General features: G+C 34.0%; 1 protein-coding gene across 3 annotated transcripts in view; it reads right to left on the bottom strand.

Annotated features, from left to right (window-relative positions):
- The window catches only part of tox (thymocyte selection associated high mobility group box), a 159,282-nt gene that overhangs the window by 27,830 nt on the left and 110,946 nt on the right, over positions 1-20,506 (bottom strand). For all 3 annotated transcript variants that reach the window (XM_018095125.2, XM_012965279.3, XM_012965282.3), the window contains one exon: positions 4,298-4,570. In XM_018095125.2, coding sequence (XP_017950614.2) covers positions 4,298-4,570 — 273 coding nt within the window. The remainder of the gene's footprint in view (positions 1-4,297; positions 4,571-20,506) is intronic.

Here is a 20,506-nt window from a genome sequence, read left to right on the forward strand (position 1 = left end):
ATTCTCTACTTGGAATAAGGTCCTCAGTGGGGTCCCTCAGGGTTCTGTACTGGGTCCACTTTTGTTTAATTTGTTCATAAATGACTTAGGGGAGGGTATTATGAGTAATGTATCAGTGTTTGCAGATGACACAAAACTCTGCAGACCAGTCAATTCTATCCAGGATGTGACATCCCTGCAGCAGGATCTTGACCAACTGGCAATCTGGGCAGCTAAGTGGCAGATGAGATTTAATGTGGATAAATGTAAGGTCATGCACCTGGGATGTAAAAATATGCAAGCCCCGTATACACTTAATGGGACTGCACTAGGCAAATCCATAATGGAGAAGGACCTTGGAGTCCTTGTAGATAATAAACTTGGCTGTAGCAAGCAATGCCAGGCAGCAGCTGCAAGGGCAAACAAGGTTTTGAGCTGTATTAAAAGGGGTATAGATTCACGGGAGGAGGGGGTTATTCTTCCCCTTTACAGAGCGCTGGTAAGGCCCCATCTAGAATATGCTGTTCAGTTTTGGTCTCCAGTGCTCAAACGGGACATTATTGAGTTAGAGAGGGTCCAGAGAAGGGCAACTAAGCTGGTAAAGGGTATGGAAAGTCTCAGTTATGAAGAAAGACTGGCCAAGTTGGGTCTGTTTACACTGGAGAAGAGACGCTTAAGAGGTGACATGATAACTATGTATAAATATATAAAGGGATCATATAATAACCTTTCTAATGTTTTATTTACCAGTAGGTCCTTCCAACGGACACGAGGGCACCCACTCCGTTTAGAAGAAGGGAGGTTCCATTTAAATATTCGGAAAGGATTTTTTACAGTGAGAGCTGTGAAGTTCTGGAATTCCCTCCCCGAATCAGTCGTGCTGGCTGATACATTATATAGCTTTAAGAAGGGGCTGGATGGATTCTTAGCAAGTGAGGGAATACAGGGTTATGGGAGATAGCTCTCAGTACAAGTGAGGGAATACAGGGGTAGGGGGGATAGCTCTCAGTACAAGTGAGGGAATACAGGGGTATGGGAGATAGCTCTCAGTACAAGTGAGGGAATACAGGGGTATGGGAGATAGCTCTCAGTACAAGTGAGGGAATACAGGGTTATGGGAGATAGCTCTTAGTACAAGTTGATCCAGGGACTGGTCCGATTGCCATCTTGGAGTCAGGAAGGAATTTTTTCCCCTCTGCGGCAAATTAGAGAGGCTTCAGATGGGGTTTTTTGCCTTCCTCTGGATCACCTAGTAGTTAGGCAGGTTATATATAGGCATTATGGTTGAACTTGATGGACATATGTCTTTTTTCAACCCAACTTACTATGTTACTATGTTACTATTAGTGAAATCAGTGTGTTATATACAGCATGCTACAGGAAGTGGCCTGATTATATCACATCAGGTGTTTCTTTTTGTCCAAACACCAGAATTAGGAATATCAGTCCATATATCCCTTGCTCAACTGCCCAGGATCAGTCTGAGATTTTTTTTAATTCTATCAACATTTTGGTGAAAGTGGCATTTTCCCTTGATTAAAGCAAAATTACACTGCATAAGTTAGTTATTTCAGTAAATTGTAGAGTGGTTTATATTATATTAAGGCTATATATTTAAGGGACAGGATTACCTAGATTATTAGTTTAGTGTGCTTAGTTTTATATTGGCATATCAAATAATTTACCAAAGTGTATTTGTATCAAATATGTGAAAATTAGAATTTACCATTTGATAATTTTGCCTCTAAAAATCCCATAGGAATAAATAGAAAGTGGGCAAGTTTTTCTGTGGTAAACTCTAATCTTACATTTTGATACATCTACCCCATAATAACATAGAGATATTTGGCACCCCTGTTTGCTCAGATATTATATTTGGGATTTGGGCCACATTTAGAGACACCTGATCCCAGGCATTTATAATAATATATATAATATATATATATAATATGTAGCACTTTTTTTGTGCTTAACCAACTGTTCTCATACTAAATCTTAAAAAAATAAAAAAAAAATCATGAAATCTTTATGAATATATAATATTTTAGTAGTAAGAGAAAATACAACAAATCTACTATTATCCTTTGATGGTATAGAGCATCATTTAGAGAGATCTGCAAATACTAGATCATTACTAGTGTTTCAATTCACTGGTTACCTTTATTAAAGCCTTTAACTATGTGTAATATAGTGTTTCTTAACTTGTATGTCCTCAGCTGTCGCTGAACTCCAATTACACGTATAATTCTAATGCAAATTCTCCATTCCTTTGTATTTTTAATCAAGCTGCATCTTGGATTTCATGTTGCCCAACCAATTCTTCTAGGTCTCTTAGGGGAAGATTTATAATAATGTGAGTTTAGAGCTTTGAAAAATCCCATAAGAATGAATAGAATGTAAGTGAGTTTTTATGTATTATGCTCTGAACTCACATTTTTATAATTCTGTGCCTTAGAGTGGCCGTGCCTTTAAAAGATATGTAAGCCTTTTACTATAAAATCCCCTGAATTTATTCAATGCCCAGAATATACCTTTCTCCCTACATTCACATGTATTTTGTTTCTCTCTGAAATGCAGATCCTCCATTTTCCTTTCGGAGCCATCCCCCTCTGTTTGACTATGATGACCTCAAAAAGGTGCCTACTGGGTATTGCTGGGCAATACTCCAATTATAATCAATCAGTAGGCACCGCTTCAATGTCATCATAGTCAGAAAGAAAGAAGGAAGGCTCAGAAAGTGAAAAAGGGGTGGAGCTTCATGCTAGACAAGGAAGTCAGGATCTGCATTTTAGCTGCTTGTAATAGAGAAACAAAAAACATCTGCATACAGGGAGAAAGGTATGTTATTCTGGGGGTTGTATAGTCATTTTAGAGATTTAAAAAAAAAAAAAAAAAAAGTTTACTTATACTTTAAAGAACCTATTTTCAGTCTCTGCTGACTAAATGAATGGCCAGATCAACAATGAACATCTCATCTGGCTATTTGTCCAATAAACAGTTATTCATGGGTACGGTATTATTTATAGAACAGTATTTATCTTGGTATAGGATAAGCAATGTACTTTAAAACTATCAGAAATCAATACGAGTGTGCCAACATAGCCTGAAGAAAAGTCATGTGACTGATTTTCTGATTTACAGAGATTTGACAAATAGCTGGAAAGAAGGATTAACATGCAGGAACTTTAATAGATGTCAAATGAATAAAATATGTAATTAGCTGTGATTTACTGTTGCAATAAATATGCCATATCTATAATCTTGTATATCAATTATTTTGTCAACATGAATATGACTTAGAATATCATGTATATCACAGTCTTAGCTCTTTGGAAAGATACACTTATGGTAGAAGTGCTGTTACTAGGTTGGGCAAGAGATGAAAAATAAAGAGGAGAAGGGTTTCAAAGAGACTGTATCCTGCCATTAATCAAAACAATCTCATTTTCTATTTATTATTTTGGATTTACATATTGATATAGGAGCAGGGACTATCAATTTAGTGGTTAACAATCCCTTTGAATAGGACAATTTGAACTTTTTAGGTTTTTAACCATACATAGTTACATAGCTACATAGGGTTGAAAAAAGACCAGAGTCCATCAAGTTCAACCCATCCAAATAAACACAGCACACACAACCTATACTTACCAATCTATACACTCACATACATAACCTAAATATACAACCACTAATACTAAGGGGCACATTTACTAATCCACGAATGTCCGAAAAGCGCCCGAATGCGTTTTTTTCATAATGATCGGTATTTTGCGACTTTTTCGCGAACTGTCGCAAATTTTTAGAGCGCTCAATACAAAAAAAGTCGCGACAATTCGCGAAAGTCGTAATGGCTATCAAAAAGTCGCGACAATTCACGAAAGTCATAATCGCTATGAAAAAATCATGACAATTCACGAAAAAGTTGTAACGGCGACGAAAAAATATGAAAAAGTCGCTAAATGTTCATTTTCCAATCCGAATTTTTCGCATTCGGATTCGTGGATTAGTAAATCAGCCCCTAACTGTAGATATTAGTATCACAATAGCCTTGGATATTCTGCTTGTTCAAAAACTTATCCAGGCCCCTCTTAAAGGCATTATCAGAATCTGCCATTACCACATCTCTAGGAAGGGCATTCCCCAACCTCACTGCCCTCACCATGAAAAACCCCCTATGCTGCTTCAAATGGAAGCTCCGTTCCTCTAATCTAAAGGGGTGACCTCTGGTGCGTTGATCGTTTTTATGGGAAAAAACAATTATTGTCCTCATACATACATTTGTTATTATATATTATTATATATAGTATACTCTTACTTTTGAATTATCATCCGCTTCATCTTCATGCACTGAACTAGATGGTGATGGGGTTGCTGATTTGCTTCCAGGAGGAGATGGTGAATTATGGGCAGCATTGTTTCCTCCCATGTTGAGTCCAAGCTGAGCGCTGAGCTGTGATTGATTGATGGTAGTCAGCTGACCATGTTGCATCATTCCTGACTGTCTGATGTCTGGTGGCTGGGCTCTTGGCCTCATAGCTGCCATTTGTGAGTGATATTGTGTACCTTCAGAATTTTGCAGCTCTTGCATCTATTGAATAAAAGAGAGAAACACCTGAGATTATTTTATTACAAATTTAATTGTCTTTCAAATTACTGCGCTATATTTTATAATTACACTCCGTAGGAAAATCATTTAATGAAAAATCATCAGGACTATTCTCTAATGCATATACAATGCTATTATAATACAACATATCTCATTTTATGGCTCATAAAGGCAGAAATGAACAGGAGTTTGCAAAAGTTGTATAAATTAATTTTTAACCTGGAGGATGAACAGAACTCTACTATAGACTTTACATTTGTTTAAATGAGTTTGGCCAAAACCCAAGCAGTCTTGAAAATTGTTATGCAGTAGAGTAAGCACTTACCCAATAAACTTATCATCTTTATGTCTTTTTATAATTACTGATACTCTAAAGTCATTTTATTGTGTGAATCTATATTTATATACAAATTAAAAAAATACACTATATAGAACATATTACAGTTGTCTTGTGGGATGATAATAATAGAGTATTTAAAATTGAAGTCAAGTTAAAGAATGGTAGTTTATTTTGTCACTATAACCTTGCCTACTGAATCTTTTTGGAATTTTTAATAAATTTATTATACGATTCAAGAGCCTGAATAATTCCCGAGCAAATATACATTTTGATTATAAACAGAATTGGAGCCAACATGAAAGCGATCTATTAAGGACACCGCACTTTTTATTTAATGAGAGCCATTATTTTAATTGATGCAATTCATTACATTTCTTTGGGGATTAGATTTAAGAGCATTTTTCATTTGTATGCATTGATAAAAAATACTTTTAGCATATCATCATGTGCAGATGTTTTAAGACTTTTTATCATTGGAAAATCTGATTGCTTTGTAATAATTAGGTAAATACGGTATTTATTGGACCTTCAATGAACATTAATGTGTTAGCTGTTATCTTTACACCTTACTTGTAAAATATATTTCAATATTCGTTAAATAGATTACTATGAATTTATGCAATTCTTTATTATACAAGTAAGGCATGAAATAAAAAATACTATGCTAGGTGGCAGATTCCTTGCTCTATAAGCAAATTAAAAACAAAAACCTATATAAAGGGATGTTTTCCTTGCTGATTTTTTCACAGTTCCTCCTTCAAAGGGTAGATAATATAATATAACCTCATGGCTTCTCCTTTTCTTGGCCATGGGTTATATGATTTTATCTACCATTGGACACCCAATTTTGTTGCACTTTATATGTACACTTTTGAATATACTCACTTATTTTACCTTCTCATATCTCTCTTTGCTCATCATCTTGAGTCACACAGTGATGTAATCTACAGTGTACACCTCACACCTGTCATGGGGCTGGGTCCTTGGTGTCAGCTTTCTACTACTGTCTATTTCAGTTTGTTTGGTTTGGGGAACTGTTTGTGATGTCTTGATTTTTGCTAAATAATAATTTATGTCCCATGAGTGTTCTGTGTTCTACAAGCTGGTATATATATATATATATATATATATATATATATATATATATATATATATATATATATATACACACATACACAGTTTCTGAGAGATTTGCTAAAACTCATGGATTCAAATTATGGTTTAAAAGGGCAATAAATTAAAATAAAAACCTTCAATGTAAGACTTTGGCATCTAAAAGCTTGCAAGTTTATGTAGGAGACAATGGAAGTTGTCCTAAGCAAAATATTTTTCAGGAACATATTGTAGACCTGTTAAAAATGAAGAGTAGAATACAAATTCTATGCATTGAAGGTCTTTTTTCATGGTTTTCTTTGATCAAGTTTTATTGATCCAATTTTTTTCAATAAATAAGCAAACATCCAAGTTTAGTAAAATTTCAAGTTGATTCTAATTGAAAAAAATGTACAATTCACAAATTCAAATCTTAATAAATACACCTCTAACTGAATCCTAGATGCACCTACTTGATTCGGTCAATCTGTTGCAAAAAGTCTTGTATTAGCAGTCAGCAACCATTAAAAAGAGAAAATGGCAAAAGTACTCACAGATCAAAGGTATAAGTACAAAGGAAGCAGAGCCTGCAGTTGCAGAGGGGCCCTGGAGTTTAATAAGGCCCTACTTAGTTAGCAATTCAAATATATATTGGTAGAATAGTTCAACTTACCAACGTTTTAGGGCCTTAAGTGATATATGCTGTGGGACACAGTAACATCTAGTTACACCACTGTCAAAGATGCACCTTGATTAAGTTTACATCGTCATTTTTGGGGTTTAGATCTCTTAAGTGAATGGGGCCACTTGTATAATCATAATAGCATACCAACAATGGCCCAGTGCTCACAGTACAAACACTATTAGATCTAAGGTGGTGATATAGCAACATTTGAATTCAAACTTTATCCACAAATCACATTTCTTTGCGCTAAAACTCCCAATATTTGAATTGTGGTTCAAACACTTGAATGTCCTATATTTATTTATTAAATTAAAAACCCAAAAATGTAAAATTTTGGCATCTAAAAGCTTGTGATTTTATGTAGAAGTCAATGGGAGTTGTCCTAGGCAAAATCAAGCCATATTTTCAATTCAAGAGATTTCAAGATATTTTTTGAATTTGTAAACATACATATTGAAGGTATTCTGGTTCTTGGTTATAAACATTCACCCCACATGACCCTCAAATTTGCCTCTGTGCTTGGTCTGTTCTGAGGTTTGTACCCACTATTTCAGAACCACTGCCTAAATATTATATGTCTGTTAATGCAGCTCATACACACATCCATATAAAACAAGCAACAACTAAAATAAAGCTATTAGAAATGTCTCATACATGTTTTTCAGCTAAGGATTAAGGAACTTTATATTTTGTTGTATATAGTGGTATCTCTCTTTTAACAGAAAAAAAACACATTAAAACATGATTTTCACAAATTAACATTACTCTGAAAATAAATGACAAAAAAATAACAACTATAACTAAAACTAATAAGCTGATTACACATGTTATTGGCACGCGAGTCTCCCGACCTGAAATACTAAGAAGTGTTAAAGTTCTAGATGCAGCCAGGGCACTGGTTTCCACATTAGCACTTTTTATAGTTCATGCGATTCCTACACAAACATTTATTTTTGATGAATAATTTTTCATAGATTTTATGGCCTATTTTAAACACTGCATACGCTTATGAAACGAGAGCGGTCTACTTTTCTAAATCCGACGTTCTGTGTAAATATAGTTCTCAGGTTGGAACGTTCAAAACACCAGCAGCCCTGTAGTAACAACACTATTGTTTCATGTAGGCAAAATATGGTTTATGACAGATTACTAGTTCCTTGTGTTCATGACTAAATTGCTTTTCTCTGTGGGTTTCAGTTGCCAAATGAGATTACAAGCCTGTAAATTCACTGCTGCCTAAACAATAAGTGTTGTATAAAAAAAAAAAAAAAAAAATAGTGGGAGAACTCTCAGCCAATACATTCACTTGCAAAGCTATCATTATCTCTGCCTCTAGCAAACAATCTATATCAAAACAGTTGTACACATAAAGCTCTAACTACATCTTGACTGAATCTCTTTTGATCCAGCTGTTTTACTGAATAGCAGTTGGTGAACAGAGCACTAGAACATGGGTAGCCCCCAGGCCCTGTTTGCTAATGTTCCTCACCAGCTGCTGCTTTGCGTGGTGTTCATCGGCAAGTCCTGGATGGATGCCAGTTTTTAGCAAGAGCAAGATACAGTGAAGAGTCTTTGAAGCCCTTCTATTTACCCCTGCCTGTCATTACTTGACGCTGAGCATTTCTGAGTAATGTCCTGAAGGCTACGGCTAGAGCTGAACTGTGATCAGCCTCAGCCCCGCTGTATGAAATACACACTTGGATATAAATGCACTGATAATTATTAAACACATTGTGGTTGGTAACAACCAGCAGAAATGACATTGCTGGGAAAGGGCATGATGACATTGATGTATTTAGTGCAAGTATCTCTTTGAATTTAAAGGTGCAGGTTTATTTGCATCATGGAACATAGAAATATAAATTATTATATAAATATTTGCTATTGTCATATGCTTTATGCAGTTGATACTACTGGACTAACAGAATTTGGCACTGTATTTGACACATTTGTAGGAAAAGAAATTGTTTTAGCTAGTTAAGAAAATCTAACTGTTTTCTAACTGTAGAAAAGGTCAAACAATGCCAAAAAGTAACCAGGATGCAGTGATTGATCACCTGGATTTTATGGATACTTATTTTCACTTAAATATTGCTATTAATTGTGAAAAATGAAAAGACTATAAGATTTAATCATACAGAGTGTCCCCTCATATAAAATATATATATATATATTTAACGAATCGTCCTAGTTACTGTCACACACAATGACATCATGTCACATGACTCCTTATGTCAAGTGTAATTAACAGAATAAGACCCTGCTAATGATCTACAAACAACTTACATGACATTGCTACTGACTGAACATTAATCTAACTTTTTACATGTAAGTTTTTACATGGTACAAAAGTAGCAGTTTATAGTGTAGGTTATTATAACGTTAGATAAATATGGGCCTATTGGGGCTGAAGCTGGAAAAGCACATGCATCAAACATTTACTTTTTGAAACAAACACTGCAGGCAGGGGCGCTGCAGCCATAAGGCAACTTGAGAAATTTGTCTCCGGCAGTAGATTTCTTGAGGTTTCATAGGGCAGCAAAAAGCCGCTCCTAGTAACTTCAAGAGCCAAAATTCAGATTTTCAAAAAAATGAAGTTAAAAGAAGTTGAGCACTCACTAGCTATCTGCATTTACTGTTTGTACATCAGATCCTATGCCCAACACTGCTTCCCACCAATGGAGTGTGCAGCTCAGCTGGGAAAGCTTTTGGTGGAATACAGATTCTTTTCATATATCATTGTATATGTTTTATATATAAATGTAGAAAGGCCCACTCCTGGGTACCCAAGTTCCACATATACTGTTAATCTACTGTGTGTTAATGTATGTATGTATTTCTCTATCTTGTGCTACTTGTCATTATGAAAACATTTCTCAGAAGGAAAAGTTATAGCATTAAATGGGGGAGTATGACAGCTTGCTCTTGTCTTTCTTCTGCCAGATCTATGTTGGAATGCTGTAGACACTCACTCTTGGGCATAATAGATCTTTACAGGAGAAGCCACTGACATACCTAAGTTCTAAAAAATGGCAGGATTGAGTGCTTATCAAACATATAAACACCAAGAATTAGAAACTAATGGAAATCACCCCCATATTTTCTATGTATTTTATGCCTATTTGTTTTTAGAATTTTGCAATATACATTAATTAAAAATATGCAGCCTTACATTTTTAATGAGCTATTATGGTTTGGAACAGTTCCCTAATCCTGCCCCCTGTTCTTTTGATTATCTTACTGACTACTTTGAAACTCAAATCACATATAACAGTAATTGACTGTCCTCATCCTGCCTTTAGCCTGCATCCTCCAAATCCCACAATTCCTTGCACACATGATGTCAATAAGGAAAGAAACATCATAGTGCAATGCATTGTGGGTTATGTAGTTACTGAATCCTGTCTGTAAGCTGTGGAGAAGTTGTTACAATTTGTGACATTACTGTTTTAGCCCCTCCTTCCCTGTCAGGATTTCAGATGATGCTGAAAGAAAAGAACTGTTTTGCAGCAAAAATGGTATAGAAGTGGTAATTATTCATACTTTTTAAAGGAACAGATTACAGTGATAGGTATATTAGGGATTTCTGTGTTGTGTGGGGCTTTTCAACAAATTTGGGTTTGGAAGCTGGAGTTCCCCTTTATGAGTTATCACAAATTTTTTGTGTTTGTGGCAATGTGTCTAGTATATGCACCTAGAAAGTATACAGTGAGTTGACATGGGTTTTTTATGAATGTTTTGGGAGGAAAAATGTCATAATAAAGTACCATGAGTGACATGATATGACATTTACCCTATGTAGCTGTAGTGTAAGCACAGTCATTGTCTCAGTTTGCACCCATTTACAACCACCATGCTCAAAGCAATTGGGCCTACCTGCACTCAGATGCAATATGACAAATGCATACAATGCACTACCCTGCCTGTGGCAGTCTCACTGGGACTCTATGGAAGAAGGTTGACTTGTGAGTAAAATGGTGATTTGCACTAGTTTTTCTATTTAGCCTTCCAGTGTTTCATACAATAATATTTGTAATGTTGAGTGGTTTTGTTTTCTCTGCCTCAGTAAGCACAGAGTTACTGAGGGAGAACAGAGTCATTTTACCTCATTTATTGCATTATGGCATTGACAGTAAAAGCATTTCTTCTGTAAAACATGAACCCATACATACAGTATATTGTTTACAATTTAAGTGACATGTCATGTTTCCCACATACAGACTTTGGTGCAATATATTTACTATATAGATTTACATTTATTGCACTCCATACGGGGTACAATAAAATGGTTTCAAGTGTAGAAGACTTCATGTTCCTATTTTAATTACAATACATGGGCTGTGGTCACAGGACATTTTTTGGCATGTCTATTTCAAGTGAGTCTTGTAATCCATGATTCATTCAGGATTCTGACATTATTCATATTAAAGTTCCTAGGCATTTTAATAGGAATATCATATGTATTAGTGAGTTAACAAAGCATAAAATTACTTCCTCAGCCTATGCCAACAGCATAAATGAAACTCATACAAATAGATTATTCTTGCTCAAATGTAAAATGCAGATTTGTTTGAAGTTGTATAAATATAACTTTAAGATATTGTTAATCTAGCTATATATATGTATGTGTATGTTCCCGCAGTCATACACACAGATTTCTAGATTTCACATCTAGAAATAAATTGGATTATATTGTGATACATAATAAATACTATTTTATAATGTGAATGGTGAAAATAATGTGGTCATTCTTATTACACTGTGAAATTCACTTCTGGAAGAGGTTGAATTGACATCTGTACTAGAGAAGTTATGCATTTTTTATGAACTCAGTAATTAATTTTAAATATTTGTATTGTAATGGTTCAGCAACTAATTTGTGTGCCAATGGGGGAAAATGTTTGTCACAATAAAGGGATACAAATAATTAATTAATTAAAAACATAATTGTCACTAAACTGGGTATAAATTATAGGGCTCATTTTACGTCTGCTAGCGCAGTGGGCAACTTGTGCTTTTCCCCAGAGTAAGTTGCGCATGAAACCACTTTCATTAAAGGTTTTTGCATCGAAATGTGTTATTTGCACTTTTGTATAGTTGCGGTCTTTGTGGTTGGCACAACTCAGTACCATTCAGTACTTTGGATCCCCAAATGCTGTTGAATTTCTCTGGACAGCCTCTCACCAAAAAGCTCAGTTTCTGACTTGGGAGGTAATTATTTACCAATTAATGTGCCCCTATGGTTACCTAATCACTTGGATTGTAAAGTCTTTTGCACCGGCTGCCAGAGACCTGATTGGTTAAACAGCACAGTTGCCATTTTTGGCTACTTTTGTGATCTATACATGTAGCACAACAAAATCAAGGAAACCCAGCAGAAATATGTCTTAGAATTCTAAATCATATAAACCTTAGGTTTTAGCAAACCTGCAAGACTTTACTTCCATACCTGCATCTCTGTGCTCTGGGCTCAGATTACAGCAGAGAGGGGAGTGGGAGGAGGGAGAAGGGAGGGGGAGAGGGATAGAGAAGCAATCTGATTATGCTCAAGCCCATGCTGTGGAGGTTTGAGATGTGAGAAGGAAGTCTGATGCAGAAGCTAATATGTACAGAATAGAAGGAAAGAAATGCATTGTTTCTTTTCAAGACACAGAGCAGCATTCTGTGAGTGCTTATGGCTGTATTTACATAGACCTTTCTGATAAAGTTTACTTAGTTTTTACCTTTCCTTCTCCTTTAAAGAGAAAGAAAACAATTAATGAAATTACACATTGATCACAGCACATAGATGTATCAATTTACCTGAATATTGAAACCAGATTGTAAACTCTTTTGGGCAGGATTTGTATCAATTAGTTTTTTGTCTAATCTGTATGCTCAGTGTGTACACTCATTTATTGTACTTCACAGTGGAGTGTGTTGCTGCTTTATAAATACATAATAATAATAATAATAATAATAATAATACTGGATGAACTGACGCTTTCGTACCACTTTTAAAATATATCAGTTAATAAATGGGCCCCTTAGTTGTAAATAGAATGCAGTAATTAGTTATATGTTAGCAGCCTTTACATTCTTCTGTATTCGAGCAGACTGAGAAAAAAAAATCTATAATATAATTTTGTCTTACTTTGTGCTTCTCTTTCATGTTTTTATAGGAAAAGGGTAAGGGTCTTAAAACTAATCAAAAATGCCCTTGGCTTCTGTTCACTGTTATTAAAATGGCATTATCCTTAAACTAACACTATAATGAAAAGTTGTTAAAAGGGTTAAAAACCTTTTAAATATAAAAAAAAAACCCTCTTGATTTAAATGTATAAAAAAGAAACAGAATAGGCCTTCTTTCTGAATTATTTAAATCTTCACTGACTGATCAGTGAACCATGAAATTAGAAAAGTGCTGTTGTTAGAAATTTTTCACTGTTTTTTTAAATAAAACTTTCGTATAAAACTATGAATGCAAAGCCAATTGGAGAAATGGATTTTAGCCAAAATGCACGCTGTTTAGAGATATTTGCCTGACATAATTAAAACTTTTTTTCCCCTGCAAATGGAAGATTAGTAAGCTATTACAGAAGGCTAAGATTAGTTAATAAATTGTAGTTGCCTTTTCTGATCCTCTTAAATCTTATACTGTTCACTCATTTAGCTCCTCTAATTAAGGGATATTAGCATAAGGAGTTGCAGTTTGTCATATTTAGGGTCATATCGGAATTATTTATAAATGAAACAAATGAGTTTTCAATACATCTTTCACAAAATGATTGTGTTTTTTTAAATGTACACTTAAAATGAGTATAGGTTACATCAGGGGTCCCCAATCAGTGGCTCGTTAGCAACATGTTGCTCCCCAACCCCTTGGATGTTGCTCCCAGTGGCCTCAAAGTAGGTGCTTATTTTCGAATTTCTGGCTTGGAGGCAAGTTTTGGTTGCATAAAAACCAAGTATAATGCCAAACAGAGCCTTCTGAAGGCTGCCAGTTCATATAGGGGCTATTAAGTAGCCAATTAAAGCTCTTATTGGCACCCCAAGTGACCTTTTTCATGCTTGTGTTACTCCCCTACACTTTTTCCATTTAAATGTGGCTCACAGGTATAAAAGGTTGGGGATCCCTGGGTAACAGGTTTTTTTAGTGTATATACTGTAGATGCATGACTTGGGACATACTCTATACTAGCCACTTAACCACTGGAAGAAAGATTTATACATTGGTAAGTAGTGATGGGCAAAATATTTCCTCAGGCATGGATTTGTGGCGAATTTTTTCATTGGTGGATTTTTTTGCAAAATGGGTGACAAAATTTGCCTTGCAAATTGTTGTGTGTGCCAAAAAATTACATGCTTTAAAAAAAATAGTTGTGCGCGTCATTTTTTTGTCCTGGCATCCAAGAATTGTTGCATGCATCAAAAAATGATGCGCAACAATTTGTTTTGACACACGTGATTTTTTTGGGCGCGCAACATTTTCACTATTCGCGAATCTCTCAAAAGATTTTTCATTGAAGCAAAAGAGGACGGGACAGATTTGCTCATCTCTATTGGTAAACCATCAGAATATTGGGTTAGATTTCTTTTTGAATGAGAAAAAATGATTACATGGTTTAAGTGAACACGGGGAGGCCTATTTATCAATATTCTAATATTTGTGATTTTAGGTTTTTGAAACCACAAAAAAACGAAATTTCTCTAAAACTAATGGTAAAAGATTTATTAAACAGCACAACATTTTTTTCATTTTGTTGCACAATTGAAAGCATAAAAAAACCCAGAGGACCTCTAAATCCACGAAACTAAGAAAAATTGGCCAATTGACAAAGGACAACTGCCATTGACTTCTACATGACCTTGACAGCTTTTAGTGTATTTTTACTTTCAGATTTGTTGCGGTTTTAATAAATTATAAATGGAGGTAAAATCAAAAAAGTTATATTTTTGCACAAAAATATATGAAAAATATTTGTGCACACAACCAAGAAGAAATTAGAGGGAACATTGTTTACAAGTAAAAATAAATGCAAGGAGATTAAACACAATCTGCCATAGTGGGTTTCAAGATGAGTAAAAAAGAATATTATTTGATGATATTATTTTATGTTTTCAAGCCATTTTGCATTCATGCTATGTATATACCGACATATTTATGCAAGACCACGAAACACCAACAAAAGCTAAGAATTTAGACTCTTATAATTTGGCTTAGTATATAAATGCGTTTCCAACCTTTTAGGCTTCGAAACTAATTAGATTTCTGTATGCAGCTGTATTCTTCGCATAAAGTATGTTTTTATAAACAAATGCCAGTCTTTTTATTGTTACTAGGAATTTGACTTCTTTGAATTTAATGTTGTTACACTGGGTTCCAAATCTCAGAATGTTGTAATGTGCTTTTAATCTTTGAAATTGCTATGTTGACAGAAACATTTATAAACATTGGCTATGTGAATTAGGCAACTAAATTAGATTTTAGAGATGATGATTGGCATGACAAATAGTGGTTCTTCAAATAATTCACATTGAAGCAAACAATAAATCTTCTTTTGAGCAGAGATTGTATGAAACTTCATTTATCCTGTGTGACCAGCAAGCAAAGGTTGGACTTTAATGAATGGAAAACAGCAACAAGGTCAGTTTTAAAAGCCTCCCTGGCCAACTGTCTGACATCTCAGAGCATTAAAACAGCTAGCATGGTAATTATTGTTTTGGCGGAGTCATTGAAAATCGGCCGGTGGCTTTGGGAGTATAAAAAGCTCATGCAAAATGAACAAAAAGTATGCTAAGACTATTAGTTTTACATTCCAGCTTTTTATTTAACAAAATAGCTCTGGGTTATTTCAAGTTTTAACGTTAAGTCAATATGAAAATTAAACCTACATTTAACAGATATGTGGACTTATATAATAACACATACCATTTAACCAATTAGGCATTTATTTATAACACATTAGGCATTTATTATTTTAATTGCATAAGATAAATCTGAGCTAAGCACTGACTGGTGGCATCGACTGCACAAAAACCATTTTACTCCATTTTACTTGAGACTACTAGATACGCCTACTGATGAATATGGGCGAAATAATTCGGCAGGCATGGATTTGCGGCAAATTCTTCCACGTTTCACAATTGGTGGATTGTTTTGCGAAGTGGGTGACAAAATTCGCAGAAAAATTAGCCATGCGAAAAAGAAATGACGCACGTCAAAGAAATGTTGTGCTAGTGGTTTTTTTACGCGTGCATCACAAAATTATTATTTTTGCCATTTTCTCATTTTGTGCATTTTTCACCATTTTTTGAATCTTTTGCTGAAGCGAAATGGGACAGATTCGCTCACCACTACTGATGAATATTTTCTCAAGCAAAATAAACAGGGTATATTAAACTCCAACTCCAACTCCAAACTCCAAAACTCTAATTTTCAACAGTTATGTAGTGAATGTAAAAAATTGGCATCTAAAAGCTGGCGAGTTCATGAAGTCAATTCAAGCTATTTTTTCAGTTTATGTTTTTCAAGTCTTTTTTATTTTGGCAGATTCAAGGTTTTTAGTAAAAAGGTGCATTGTTGAGTTTGTTGAGTTTTTGAAATAAAAAAAAAATCACAAACTTGAATTTTGATAAATAGGCCTCCTAATGTCAATGTCATAAATATATTGTATTCAGAGGATCCTTTTATGTATTATGTACTCACAACTTTTATGTATTTTTGTTCTATAATTTAAAAATGTATTTTCATGTAAATAACTTTCCTTTTTTAATATATATATATACATACACTGTATATAGATTAGCATTGACCAATATATATGTGTATTTATTAAACTATAGATTTTTTATTTGCATTGAAAGTAACCTTTACAACTTTTAGAATGCTCTGGACCTGGAGTTTTCCAGATAAGGGATCTTTCTGTAATTTGGATCTCCATACCTTAAGTCTACTAAAAGATTATTTAAACATTAAATAAATCCAATCGTTTTTAAAAATTAGAATTATTTGCTTATAGTGGAGTCTATGGGAGATGGCCTTCCCATAATTTGGAACTTTCTGGATAACGGATCCCACACCTGTACTCAAACAACCCTTACTCTGTATGTGGGTTCTTTTAATCTTAACAGATCTGTAACCTACCATTTTAAATATACTAACATTTTCTGTAATGCTGAGCATTTAGTCTAAGGGGCAGATTTATCAAAATGCGAGTTAAGAGCTTAATACATAAAAACTCCCCCATGTTCTATTCATTGCTTTGGAATCTTTAGAAGCACATTTATAAAATGGTGAACGCTAACATTTACCTATTGATAAATACAGTTTTAAAAATCCTATGGGGCTGAATAAAATGTGGGTGAGTTTTTATGTATTAAGCTTTAAACTTCTTACTTTGCAGGTCCCTATACTGTACCTTTCCCCTTCACTCCTTCTACATATTTTGTAGCATTAGTCATTTGTAATAACTATTTCATGATAATGTAGGAGTAAAAATATAACCATATCCTGGTAACTCTTTTCTTGGTGTAGCAGGTATTATTATAATAGAATTTATTATCTCTGGTTGTTGCCTACATGTTGTGATGTTGTTCTCTATTGCTACTCTGGTAATTCATGGATAATGTGTATCAGTGTAATAATGATGCATTACTAAACTATTCATTTACAACAATATTTATGATTTTACGTCATTCTAAAGAAATATACATTTCTAAAAAATTGTTTGTTTAATAAGATTATTCCATATCATTTATCAACATACTCTTTGTTATGAAGCAATTTCTATTAACTCTAGTCTAGGAAGAGAAAAAAAAAGCAGCTGCATTGTATTAATAGTAAGGAAAATTACAAGTAATTAATTACAAGAATACATTTACACACATGACTGCAAAGAAATGTGCAGAGGCAAACTGTTTAGAAATCTGTTAAACAGCAAATTATGTTAAACAAATGGAAAATGTAATAAAACTACTAGAAGCAGAATATCCCAGATGTTCTCTCGGAGTACATGATGAGAATTACTGGGAGGAATGAAGACATGTGCAATACAGTAATTACAGTAAAAATGGAAGATTATTCTGATGAGTTGCACACATTTTTAAAGCAAATAAATTGAGTTTCCCCCTCTAAAATAAATCTTCAGCACACTGTAACTTCCATATGAATGTCATTATAAAACCTCTGAAGCATCACATTTTTGCAAGTAAAAATTATAAAAAAATTTTAGAAAATAGAGGAACATTATTTTTTGTAAAACATGAAAAATAAAACACCAAATGTGTTAATCCAACTGCCTTTTTTGGCTTTTAATAACGAATGATATTTGTAATGTTATCATTGGAAACAAGTTGCCTCAACCTACAGTATATTAGAGCCCTTTGAGAAATGAAATACCCCAAGTTAAACATGTAGTATTAAGCTCCAAACACACATTTTGATAAACCTGCCCCAACATCTTAAAGTGATACTGACACTAAAAAACTTTAAACTTCTCTACAAATATGAATGTACACTAAAAGTTCCCTATAGGTCATGGATTATTTTTTTAACTATCATACTGAGCCCTCAAGGACTGTTTTCTATTATCAACTGTAGGCATACTGTATTATTTATTAGAATCATTAATAATGATTGCTAGACTTATATGTTCTAATTATAATTGTCTATGTATTGTCCATATTGTATTATATTTGGATTTTTATTGTATGCATTCAAGCATGCTTGTATAGTATTAATCAACACAATGATTTTATTATTTTTCCAAAAAGAGACCTATATTACCTGCACTATATTGAACATAATAGCAGTATATTTTTTCTTTTGGCTCAAGTAAAATGTGTCATTTTACTGAGACCGGGTGATTTTAAGTCTTGATACCGCAGCTGAATACTGGGTTACCATGCAGTATGCAGTAAGTATATATGAGAAAGGAGCTGGAGGCAAAATGTTAGCACTAAGTGAGTGCTTGAGTATTTAAGCCAGTTAATGTCATATTAATCATCTACCTCTGTTACCCAGTAACTAAAAATATTATTTTTCATTTTGAGTCATAATAATGTATAATCTTTAGTACAATAGCATTGTGCTTGGAAATATTGGCATCATTACATTTTTACATTTTTTTTGTCATTGTGGAGATAAGTGTATTTCCAGTTATAAAAAAGGCTCCTGCCCTGAATAGCGGCCATGTTGGTTTAACAACAACTGGAATGGCTTCTCTATCATCTAGATCTTCTAGGATGTGTCTAAATAAGATTATAGTAAGATATGTGCCAGGGGCCAGATAACAATAAATTAATGTTATCTCTAGTTGGTATGTTTAGTACTGAATTCATCTTTTTTAATACAATAAATAGGACCTTAGCAACTAGACCACTACAGTTGGAAGCTGTAATAAAAACTAAGGGGCCTATCTATTAAAGTACGACAGTTACGAATTACACAAAATTCATATTTGATCATACTGTGCGTATTTTCCGCAACTTTTTCGTATAGGCACGCAACTTTTTTGTATTTTTCGCGACTTTTCATACTTTGCGACAAAATTTGTGCGGCAAAATCGTATTGTTGCGCCGAGTACGAAAGTTTCGGATTCATTCAAGCTTCGGTATCGCGACTTTACTTGGGCCAGGTTGAAGTTGCAAAGTGCCATTGAGTCCTATGGGAGGCTTCCAAAACGATCGTTCGGATGCAAAAATTTTGTGCCTTTCAGATCGCCACTAATATGATTTTTTTGTATGCATTTTTGTGATATTTGCGATCATCAGAAATTATCGTATTTAATCCGAATTTTTCCCAATTTGGGATTCGAGCTCGTACTTTGATGAATAGACCCCTAAGGCCACCTGCAATTTATCTAAGACTTTTTTTTATCCTTGGGGGGATTGTAATTCGTACCTGTCGTACTTTAATTAATAGGCCCCTTAGAGTTGTATAATGCCTGTTGTGAAAAATATATACAGTTTATCTAGAATGTGTGGGACCTGGGGTTTTATTTATAAAGGATCTGTTATTTGGATCTTCATATCTTAAGTTTACTAAAAAATCATTTAAACATTAATTAAACCCAATAGGTTTTTTTTTGCCTCCAATAAGGATTAATTATATCTTAGTTGGGATCAAGTACAAGGTACTGTTTTATTATTATATAAAAAAAGGAAATTATTTTTAAAAATTTAAATTAGTTGCATAAAATAGGGTCTATGGCAAGAATGCACAACTTTTTTTCTATTTTTCTCTTCCTGAAAAAGATAAATAAAGAATAGGGAGTCTATGGGAGATGGTCTTCAAGTAACTCGGCATTTTCTGGATAACAGATCCTATATCTGTACAGGTAATTGATATACAGGTATGGTATCCAGAATGTTCAGGACCTAGGGTTTTCTGGATAAGGGGTCTTTCCATAATTTGGATCACCACACTAAAAAAACCAGTTAAACATTAAATAAACCCAATTAGTTGGGATCAAGTACAAGCTACTGTTTTATTATTACAGAGAAAAAGGAAATCATTTTTAAAAATGTAAATAGATTTTTTAAAATGGAGTCTATGGGAGATGGTCATCCCGTAGTTCAGAGCCATACCCATACCTGAATATATAAAAAAAAAAAGATAAAATGCTAATGTAAGAGGGATTTCTGAACTTATACACATTACCATAAAAAATGTATATATGTAAATATAATGCAATATTTATATGCAAGAATCCCCCTGTATATTTTGTATTTTTATATTTTTAGGATAATACTTCAAAGAATTGTGCACAGGAAAATGTTAATGTCTTAGCTTTGAAGAAAATTATTTTTATATTTTCTT

Source organism: Xenopus tropicalis, chromosome 6, assembly GCF_000004195.4.
Source record: "Xenopus tropicalis strain Nigerian chromosome 6, UCB_Xtro_10.0, whole genome shotgun sequence".
Classification (NCBI taxonomy): domain Eukaryota; kingdom Metazoa; phylum Chordata; class Amphibia; order Anura; family Pipidae; genus Xenopus; species Xenopus tropicalis.